The 11,277-nt window shown below is 41.9% G+C and overlaps 1 protein-coding gene across 1 annotated transcript; it reads left to right on the forward strand.

The window, feature by feature from the left end:
• Positions 1-267: 267 nt before the first annotated feature.
• On the forward strand, positions 268-4,516 carry pim1 (Pim-1 proto-oncogene, serine/threonine kinase). Its single transcript, XM_040153620.1, has 6 exons — positions 268-713; positions 987-1,093; positions 1,208-1,258; positions 1,446-1,812; positions 2,434-2,610; positions 2,720-4,516. The coding sequence occupies exons 1-6, from the start codon at positions 632-634 to the stop codon at positions 2,932-2,934; spliced, it is 999 nt and encodes a 332-aa protein (XP_040009554.1). The 5' UTR covers positions 268-631; the 3' UTR covers positions 2,935-4,516.
• Positions 4,517-11,277: the final 6,761 nt, after the last annotated feature.

The raw sequence follows: 11,277 nt of genomic DNA on the forward strand, positions 1-11,277 counted from the left end.
ACATGAATTCATAATTATTGCTTTAGTCACCCCCCTTTTTGGCGCGTTTTGATTCCCGCCACGTCCGTGTCTGGAACTACCGGTTATGGGGTTGGCCTTATTTTCAGTCGGTGATTGACGTGCGTTTTGGAATGCGTATCTGCAACCCTATTGGCGCAGCGAGCGGAAAAGGGCGGCGGAGCCAGGGTCGTCGGAGCGCATTGTAACGCCCTCTTACTACAGCTATAAAGCCATCCTCCTCCCCGCTCTCTGTTTCCAAGAGCCGGTGTCTGTCGGAGGTACTAGTCCGTACACCCCTTTATCTGTCTAAGTCGTGCATTTTACTCAACTGTTTACAAAACACTGCGTGGGGCAACCGTGGTTTCGCGTTAGCTTTTACGGTGAACTCGGTAATTCCTCTAGCCAGGACGACATTTTTGGCTATACCTCCCTGGATCACAAGCGGTTTTTCTTCTATGCGGATGAGAGGATCCCTACCGCATTTTTGTGGACTGCAACGTGGACTTTAAGCGCTACACGGGAGACGGGGGAGGCGCACTGTCGGAATAAAATTACTGTTATAAACCAAGAAAAAAAAAAAAACAACGAAGAAGACACACGTCTTTGGCCTGGTGTGGATATCCTCAAAGGAATGCTGCTGTCCAAGCTCAATTCTCTGGCCCACATCTCCACCGTAGATATGCCGGCGAAAATCCAGCTCCAAGTTCATCAAGGTTAGACGCCCTTTTCCCACTGTGTTGTCATGGAGGACGGGCTGCAGCAATGGCTGGTAGCCCGCCTATCGTGGCTCAGTCCGCACATGCTACTCCTTGCTAATTTTCAAGGACGGCAGCTCGCTCAGACCATTTATTAGCAACAATATCTCGCTTATTATTGTGTTCTAATACCACGAGACTGCCGTTACTTTGCTGTGGGCACCGTTGTTTCCAGAGGGAAGAACCCGGTCTGTCCCTGGTATTTACCGGCTGTGTTTCTATTTTCTGCAGTGAAGGAGAAGGAGCCTTTCGAGAAGCTTTATCAGGTCGGCGCGGTGCTGGGCAGCGGTGGGTTCGGCACCGTCTACTCCGGTACGAGGATAGCCGACGGAGCTCCGGTTAGTACGCCTTTTGTGTGTTTATAAGACGACATATTGTATTATTAGGCAGCTGCTTTACATGTTCGGTTGTGGTGCATGTCGTTTGACGTGGTCTCTTCTCCGCTTTGCTAGGTGGCTGTCAAACATGTAGCCAAGGACAGAGTCTCCGAGTGGGGAGAGCTGGTAAGACACAATTAATACTAGCGTTTTATAATTCTAATTAATGTTAATGTCTACGGAATGAACGTGATATTATAGAAACGTTTATAGCTCTCATAGAGGGCGTTGCAGTGAAATGCTGCAAGTGTTTGATTTCAACTGAGGATGCGTACATGTAAGAAATTCCTAACATTTATGATTCTTTCCTCAGCCGAACGGTTCCCGGGTTCCCATGGAGATTGTGCTGTTAAAGAAAGTCGGGACGGGCTTCCGCGGCGTCATCAAAATGCTGGACTGGTTCGAGCGACCGGACAGCTTCATCATCGTGATGGAGAGACCCGAAAACGTCAAGGACCTGTTTGACTTCATCACGGAGAAAGGTGCCCTACCGGAGGAGCTGGCGCGGAGCTTTTTCCGGCAGGTGCTGGAGGCCGTGCGGCACTGCCACAACTGCGGCGTGGTGCACCGGGACATCAAGGACGAGAACATCCTCATCGACCTTCGCACCGGAGAGATGAAGCTCATCGACTTCGGATCCGGAGCCCTCCTGAAGGACACCATTTACACGGACTTTGATGGTGAGTCATCAATGCTGGTGACATGTTGCAGTCTCGAAATTGTTTTATTGTTATTTATTAGATACAGTAACGTGTTTCAAAGGATTTTAGCATCGTAGGGGTAGGCCAGTGAACCTCTCCCGTCTTATGTGTGCCCCGAGACCCTAGCAGACTTTCCTAGCTTGTCTCATTCCCCCCTGCAGCCTACTAATATAGGTTGAGCAATATTGCCGTAGCTTTGGCGCCCCCCATTGGAGAGAAGCCATATTTTTACAACTCAAAGTTTGTAAACAAAGTCACATGTCCGGTCCCCCTCCCACACATGCTTCTCTCTCTCTCTCTCTCTCTCACACACACACACACACAGACACACAAACGCACCAGGCCTGTCACGCTCCCTGGCACCTGAGCCCAGATAATAGCCTCAGAAACAGGTGCGGCTGATAAATCAGCACTCTTTGTTAATCCTTTAACCCCCTCTGCAACGCTTTCATTTACAATTTGATTACGTAACGCAAATACAACAAGTGATCATCACTTAACGCTCGATTTCTCCGATATCAGTGTTAATTTGTGCAAAGTTACTAAATAAGGTTGCAGTTTTTAAAGATATGTTTCTCTTTATTTCCTCCTGTGTGACAGGCACCAGAGTGTACAGCCCGCCAGAGTGGATCAAATACCATCGCTATCATGGGCGCTCTGCCACAGTTTGGTCCCTGGGTGTCTTGCTGTATGATATGGTGTGTGGGGACATCCCATTTGAACACGATGAGGAGATCATAGGAGGGAAGGTCCTCTTCCGGAGAAGAATCTCCACAGGTAAATTCACATTGCAATACCCGTTATAGCCTTTTGGTCAATGGTGTGCAATATGTGACACTCATAGTTTATTGCTCCAGACTTATTGGTTTTCCTCCTCCTCCTCCAGAATGCCAGCAGCTGATCAAGTGGTGTCTGTCTCTTTGGCCGGCAGACCGTCCATCCTTCGAGGACATCATCAACCACTCGTGGATGCAGAGCACATCGTCCTCTGTAGTGCCACCCACAGTGCAAACAGAGAAGACGACCACAGAGATCAGGTTGCACAGCATCAGCCACGAGCCCACAGCCTTCTCGCCCAGCCCGGTGGCCGTGGCTCGGTGATGGAGGCGAACAGGTCACGCCGGGCCGAACTGGACTGCACTGACACAAGAGACTATAACAAAAGAGTCATGTAACAGGCTGACTGTCCGGGCGCAGACGAGAGCCAGGTTTAAAGGACTACACACAGAGAAGGCCATGGTCATGACAAAAACATCACCCTTTTGTTTGAACCGGGCAGGCCAGACCTGCTCCACCCTCACCACCCCAACTACTCGGTTTTGCTAGTTGTTGACCCGTGTCAGTGTCAGAACATCATCCTCGCTGGACTGATCTAGGCAACGGGTGTTTATGAGTCTGTAGGAGGGTATGCTCTGTATGCACTGACACCTGCGCTGAGCAAATACAGTACATTTGCTCACTGTTCTGCTGAACGGCAAGTGGACAGTCTGAGTTATGTTACTTCTCACTACACTGTACCCTGCTTTCTCCCTCTATTTCCTGCTGCCACGGCAGAGTGGGAAGAGCAGAGGCATTGGTGAAGAGGAGAGTGATTTTCAAAAAGTGCCTTCTGTGAGATTGTTGGGGGACCCTGAAAATACTTGAATTTGTGAAAGCAAAAAGGCTCTTCTTCTCAACAGCCTTTTTGCTCCTTACGCCGTACAAGGCTTTATATCGTTTATTGCTGTTTTTTTCCTCTCATAGGCCTAGATCAGTAAAGCCTATGCCATTTACAACCACTACTATCACTACTTCTACTACTTCAATGTCATTAGCAACCAGACAACCTCATAGCTCCGGCAGCAACCTGTGCAAACAAGTCATAAAAAAGAAACACTGGACTTACCTCACTCTCTGTACTACAGCATCCACCTCTACTTTACAACCTCCGCTTCCTCCTCTTCTCGTGTTGTACTGTATACAAACACAAGGCTTAGGCAACCTCTCATTCACATCCACCTGAATGCACACCACAATGCAAACCTAAACCATACTGAAATACACCATCCTCTGCTCTTCACTTCAATTTTTTTAAATCATTTTTTTTTCTACTTTAAAACAGTGCCTCACAAAGGTCTTCAAATTCAGTGGGGACGAGAATTGTAAATAATGACAATATTTATTATTGCTGTGACTTGTTTCTCTCAAACCCAATGAACCTTTTGTCACAGAATTTATTTATTTATTTATGAGAGAATTTCGGCTGTACACGTATATATTTCATTCCACAGTCACTGAAGGGCCCACAGATTATTTAAAAAACAAACAAAGATGAGATGATTTTTTTTTTGACCATATTTATGGCTTGAAATTTTCAAAGAGCAGATGTGTGTGTGTATGTTTGTATATGTAATGTAAATAATATGTAATTAGTCCCAAAAGCACTTCCATCTTAATGTATGTAAACAATGAACGTCTACTGATGGTAACTGGTTTTGTTACGCTGTTGTCTGCTGTGGGAGCGAGTACATTCTGAATGTTGGTGTGTGAGTGTGTGTAAATGCTTGTGTGCAAGAGAGATGTGCATGATTGCAGCTTGGATTGTTGTGTTTGTTTGTTTTTCTTTTCAGCCATTCAAATAGAATTGTAAATTATGTTAGAAATTATTTTTATACGATTTCAATAAATATTTTTTTAACTATGATACTTAACTCCTTTGTATTACTTTATAACACAGTTGGTTTTTATGATGCTGTGTAGATCAACATAGTCATGTTAAAAATGTACTGTTGGTACTGCAGCACACTTCAGCAACAGTGGTACTTACAGTATTTTAACACAAACAATTTACTAGGTCAAACATTATGTAATTTCTCAGCAGGTTTCCTGTTTGGTGCTTAAGTAGAAAAGGAGCGGATACGGAAAAAAAAGATGAAGCGATATGGGAAGACAGGTTGTTAGAAGGCAGATGGCAAGAAAAAGGGGGGCGGGTGATGCTGTTACAGAGGAGAAAACAAGCTTACAACACAATTGACCTTTTACTACAAACTGACATGTTCAAGCAGAGACAACACTGACTTTATTATTAATAGCAAATTCTTCATTCATAGAGAATATAGAGTCTTTCCTATTATTTGTCTGAGAGGATCCTTGATTTAGAGTAGTCATTGTCCTGATATGATTTGGATTTTGTAATTAAAGCACTGACTCAGTGGGTTACCTGAATCTGTATCAGTATACACACCTGCAGGAACAGGACAAGACAGAGCAGGATTTCAGCTTTGTTAAACCACGGTTAAGGGTTTAAATGGAGAATTCTCAATGTGTCTCTTAAGTATTTACATATAGCCATATGATGCATCTACTGTATTTTGTAAAGTAAGTTACTCAGCACCGGTTGCTCCTCATCACCACTGAAAAGTGCATTTACCCACACACTGTAATAATGTAGAATTTTTAAGGTAAGTGTACTTTACTCAAGCATTTCCATTTTGCTGCTACTTTTCTCTTTCTACGCCACTACATTTCAGATGGAAATATTGCACTTTTTACTCCTGGCAGCTGTAGATACTTTTAAAGATAAGGTTTTTACATTTAAAACACATGCTTCTTTAAATAAACATAATGCATTATCTTAGGTGAAAATAGCGAACAACGTGGCTGGATTAATCCGCAAAAAAATTGTGTTTGGGCCCCTATTGCCCCCCTCCATCATTACATGCCCAGGGCCCAGAGACCAACCAGTACTCCTAGTCTGGAGTACTGTCGGGCCGCTTGTGAGCACATTATGAACTTAAATTAGATACATTTTGACATAGGGCACCTCTAACAGGGTCACAAAGATTAGATAATAATGCAGGACCCGCCTTAATCGATGTTGCACTTTAGTGGTGCAGATTCTTCAACTAATTTGTTATTAATCAAATTACATACAACCAATTGACAAACAGTGAACTTGGGAGTGCTGCAAGTCTTGGGCCCGAGGCTTTAACTGTCCTCTTTACCCTGTTGATAAATAAGTATAATGTAGTTAAAATTAGCCGTATCTTGACCAATTACAACATTAAAATCCTGCTTACATGTTAACACATATAGTATATTTACACTGGTACGTTACTTAAAAGTAAAGGAGCTCAGTACTTTACACCTCTGCTCATCAAAGAATCTGTTATTGTTATAAAGTAATCACCATCTGCCAGTTCACAGCTGGGATGTGGGCCACTGATGGTCTACATCCCATTAACAAGCTGCAGATGCTCTGCTGGGTTAATCAAGACATTTGAGCAGTGACAGTGAGCCACAGGCTCAGATCCTATCATGGATCTGCCCTCCTGGATAGATAACAGTTGTAGGTTTAATCAGTTGTGATGCTCCTGTGGGACTCCTGGCCTCACTGCTAATCTTCCCCGAGACAGCGCTGCTGAGATCCCACAACAAAATACATGGAGGTTGGAAACGCTGCTGTGCCCTTCAGCCCCAGTTAGTGCCTGTTAGGTAAATACCATGTGTGTTTACGAGCTGTAATTTGAATGGATGGATGGAGACTGAAATACAGGGATGCAGATGTAAGCCATAATGCTTCCATTGTACAATCTCTTTAAAGCGCCTGCCATTCCCCTCAGGTCTACGGACCTTTTTAGCATCTTTCAGCTCATTTGTTTGATTTTTCAGCCTGCAACGCAACTGCTTTAGTTTGCTCTTTCCAGTCTCATAGTATCATTTCCAGTTGCAGCAGGCAGATGTTTTCAGTTAAAAAGCTCTGAAAACACACTTTACGCCACCTGCCCAGCACCGAACCGCAGACAGGCACAGTTAGCTACTACTGGTGGACATAATTTAGCTTTCAGCAGCTAAAGAGACAGATATTTTAGGGTGACCAGACATTACTTTCTGATGCCAGGCGTCCTTGTTTACCAGGGTCAGTCCCCATTTTTGGTGGCCTGTCTCAGGCTGGAGCTGTCCCCGGAAACATGCCCATTTTTAAATGTGAATTTAGAATAGACCGGGCAGCAGAGCAGATGCGCAGACGATTTTTTTCTACAGCAACTTCATATCCCTCCTCTTCTACTACTAACCACTTGCTCGCCTACTTTTAGAGAAAACTGCTATGAAAAACTTGACCAGACACTAGCAAGTGTCAAAACATTTCCACAACACCACCACAAACATCTTTTCAGAACGGAGGTAACCCAGGGTTAGAATCAGGGGTGGGGTTACGGGATTTAGGAATCATACTACTACTAGCTGATTTGCAGGGTATACAAGCTACTTGGATGTAGGCTACGATGCAATCTACAAATATAGGGCATCATTTTTAATGTAACATATTTAACATGCTATTTGTTTAGCAGGCATACAGGGCTAATGTGGGCCGCCTCTGTAATTTGTTTTACAAATTGCGTATAGGGTATATAACTTCGACCAAAAAAAAGTTCATTTAGAAGATTTTTTTCTCTGTTGCTTTAATCTCTGTAAGGAATGGAGAGGAAGGAGAGGAGGAAGGCTGGATACTAAGAAGAGGGGAGGAGATAATGGGGGAAAAGTAACAAAACGATTTCTACAGCCTGCTAATTTATTATTCTAAATAATAAATACAGAAATGAGGCAAGCAATGGGAATCTGTTAACCTAAGTGTTTTATCTAATAGTGTACTATTTTTTATTAAAGACAATTTTCTTAATTGAGTGTTTCATAGTTTATCATAGGTTCACTCACCATGGTAGGCTACTGTGTGATTTTCTGTCACAGGATACAAATTTACTTAGTACCCAATTTATGAGTCGGACTTCACCGTAGTTTATAAAAGCACAACAGTTACCACGGTCAAAATACATGAAACCGGAACTGTCTCCCTTTTTATTTCATAGATAAAAATATTGGCTATTTTAATCCTACATCGACCACCAACCTGGAAATGCCCCCGGTTTTCATTTCAGAAATCTGGTCACCTTAAGGTATTTCCCCCGAAAATGAGTGGAAAAAGAGCTAAGAGTAGAATGGTAGTTGGAGTTAAACTCCCAAATTGTCAGAAACATGACTCCAAATGAATGCTAATGTTGCTCTCCACCTATAGTATGTAAATAGGCAACTGTCTGCTAACCAGTATGCCATATCACATTGAAAAGTGCCAGAGGGCTATGTCAGTGTTGTGTTCAAAGCTTGTTTAAGCTTATTCCTTAACTTTTCATGTAGCACCATCATCGGGTCAAAATTTTAACTTGTACATCATTTTGGTTTATGACCAAAGACCTTCAATTACTTTTGTGTTTTTAGCATGTAAACAGGCTACACTGAGATATTATCATGGTGAGTATTTCCTGCTAAACATCAGCAAAATAGCATTTACGACTTGTAGTCGTGTTAGAACACATGTGGCCAGAAAATGTCTCTGTTTACACTAATTTCAAGCAATCTTTTCTTGCACTTGATATGATAAAGAACCAAGAACATTAAAGTGAATGTTTTTAATAACTTGGTCTTGTTGCAGAAAACCTGGAGAAACCAGGTTAACTGTTATTATTAATTTATGTTTCAGTTAGGGCACAGCTGCATTAGTGACACATAGGTAATTAGCGCTTACAAACAACATCACTCATTTGTGATAAAACATTTGAATAAAGATCATCCCAAGGGTTTTACTAAAGCGGTGCTCACACACTTACAGTCAACCTCTGGGGGTCACACTCCTTGAGCACCCTCTAATACTTGGCCTATCCCTGACATCTGTTCCCCAATCAGCTTGTGCAAGCCTTCAACCTGTCTATCTAACATTAAGTTATTATCCTTCAAAGCACATCCACATTTCAAGTCCCAAATGTACAAAATCGAAGTTGTGCAGTGGCTCCATATACTTCACTGTATGTATTTTTCTATCAGATAATAATAGAACCAAAGGAAACTAACCCTAAAAATAAAATTTCATCTCTAGCATTAATTCAAAATGTAGTGTCAGTATTCTGTAATCCTTTGATGTGACACTGGCTTTCTTCTGCAGGTATTCAGACGACAAACGATTTCCCTGAAGAGATTAGAGTGTATTCGAGACCACAAGTAGTTTCTGCGAATGACACTGCCATCAATTTCCCCTTTCATTCTGAGAACCACATGCCACATCTAACTCTGCACATTGGCTTGTGTTGTTATACACGTCCTAAAATGCAGCCAATGAGACCTGCTGTTCTAAATGTCCCAAGTGTTTTAAACTGGAATGAAGCTAATTTGGAGCTTTTATTTAGTTGGAGATGCAAAATGGGAGACAGCGTCTTCACTGAACAAAAGCAAAAAACACAACCTACTTTTGTTGTGCCTCTAATGATAGTTGCCACTACTAAGCCGTTAAAGGAATAGTTTGACATTTTGAGAAATACTCATATTGGCTTTCTTACCAAAAGTTAGATGAGAAGATTGACACCACTTGTCTGTATGGTGAATATAAGGCAAATCCAACAGGCAATTAGCTAACAGCTTGCCTGGTTCTGACAAAAAGAAACAAAATCTGCCTAGCAACACCGTTAAAGCCCACGAATTAAGTGGGTTTCCATCAAACTATTTTTGCTCATATTTTGAATGTGCACATCCAAAACCTAAAACTATGGAAACAAACTTAGAAAAAAAAATCACGATGTACATGAAGCATGTGACTTAAACATCACTTGTCATTGAGGAAACGAAATATGGCACCAGACAAAAACATCACATCAGTGTGGAGTGAAGAGGACACTGTTAACCTTCAAATTAATACATGAAATAAACATAAATGAAATATTTCCATCACATTTTCCTCATGTTTTTTCTTCTAAGGTTCAGCCAGCGCTCTTTTTATTTAAGTCATCTCGTTATAACCTCTTCTTCTGGCACCCGAAATAAGAATTAGCACCCCCAACTGTTTGTCTGGATGTGCCCATCCTTTAATATTCAAAAAACAGTAGTGGATGGAAACATGTGTTCCTTGCATTTTCTTTTGCTGATCTTCTGGAAAATCAGTTAAAATTTGGATGTTTGGATGGAACATTTGGATGAAAACTATTAACATGTTCCATCTTATTTTTGTTTTCTTGTTTTTTTAAACTCTGCAAAAACCACACGGTAAATATGAAAAGTGTTGAGTTTACAGGGAGTTTATGTGTCACACTAGTTTTAGGCTGGACACTCCCTGGAGGCTGCACTGGTTACCAGTTAACCTAACAGTGATGAAAAAACTTTAGGGAGTCTTGTTGACAAGCTTGCCGGGTTAAAGCTAAGGTAAGACAACCAGCAGCAGGCTATAGATTAATATTCAACAGATATGAGTTTGTCTCTTTTTTCATACAATCATTGTTTGTTGACCACAATTTTCCCCCCGTGTTGGAAGGACTAGTCATGGAAATTGTCTTTAGAGTCAAATACAGAGTTGGGTATTTGCATGGACTGTCGGTGAGTCACTCTCTCCCCCCTAGAGTTCTCGTGGCTGCCTTAGTTAAACATTGAGTCATCACAAAAATAGGACTCAGTGTGAAATAGCCACTACAGACATTTTACAACACTGTCTATGTTTAGTGTTCAGAAGAAAAGACACATTGATAACTCATTTGTGTTTCCTTGGAGAGACGTTATGAGTGACAATGAGTGTAATTTGTTTTGATCACAGTACAGAGGGCTGCGATGCAATATGTTCTCATGTGTGCGTTATTCATTCTCAGCTGTTGTTATTGGCAAGATGAGAGCTGATTGGCTCATCCTTGTCTTGTTCCTGTAAGTCGTGTGCTATACCATCTTCTTGTAAGAAAGAAACAGAAAGCCCGGCTGTTGCACAATCACCCTCCCCCCTGTTCCAACAGTTAGACACAGAGACAGAGCTGTTGGGTAATGCTGTCAGGAACTTCCTCTAGCCCCCCATCTCCCACCCCTATCTCTCTCTTTGTCGCTGCCTGTCTCCATCTGCATGTGTTGTGCTCTGCCTATCTGCCTGTTTGATAAATACACTACGGGCCCAGACACACACATCCACATTCTTACACAAACTCAAATCATGTTTGCTCTATTTTAGAGTGTACATTATAATATTGACAAGTAGGCCAACATAAATGCATTAAATTATGCAGCTGTGAAATAAGTAGTGTTTGGCTTTTTCATAAAGAATATATAATATATAAAACCAAAGGTGGGACAGCAATAAATCAAGAAAATAAATACAACAATCACAGGAAACACATGTATTTTCTGGATAATAATCATTATAAAAGCTTTCAAAGTTTTTATCACTTTACTTGTGAGGACGTTTAATTGACCCACAACTTTTTAGATATTAACCACATCTTTATTATTGTTACCATGACAAGGAAGGTCCAGTACACCAGCCGCTGGTATGCTCCTACGGGTCGTATCCAAGGGTAGGGACAAACGACCTATATGGTTGTTTAAGTTGGAGGACTTGTTAGAATCAATAATTTAAAGTAGTAGATCCACATTTTGAGAAATAGGTTTGTT

The sequence above is a fragment of the Xiphias gladius genome, chromosome 18 (assembly GCF_016859285.1).
Source record: "Xiphias gladius isolate SHS-SW01 ecotype Sanya breed wild chromosome 18, ASM1685928v1, whole genome shotgun sequence".
In the NCBI taxonomy this organism is placed as follows: domain Eukaryota; kingdom Metazoa; phylum Chordata; class Actinopteri; order Istiophoriformes; family Xiphiidae; genus Xiphias; species Xiphias gladius.

Coding starts and splice junctions, on each gene's coding strand:
- pim1 (XM_040153620.1), top strand. CDS start 632: ATGCTGCTGTCCAAGCTCAATTCTCTGGCCCACATCTCCACCGTAGAT. Junction 714..986: donor CCAGCTCCAAGTTCATCAAG/GTTAGACGCCCT, acceptor TATTTTCTGCAG/TGAAGGAGAAGGAGCCTTTC. Junction 1,259..1,445: donor TCTCCGAGTGGGGAGAGCTG/GTAAGACACAAT, acceptor TTCTTTCCTCAG/CCGAACGGTTCCCGGGTTCC.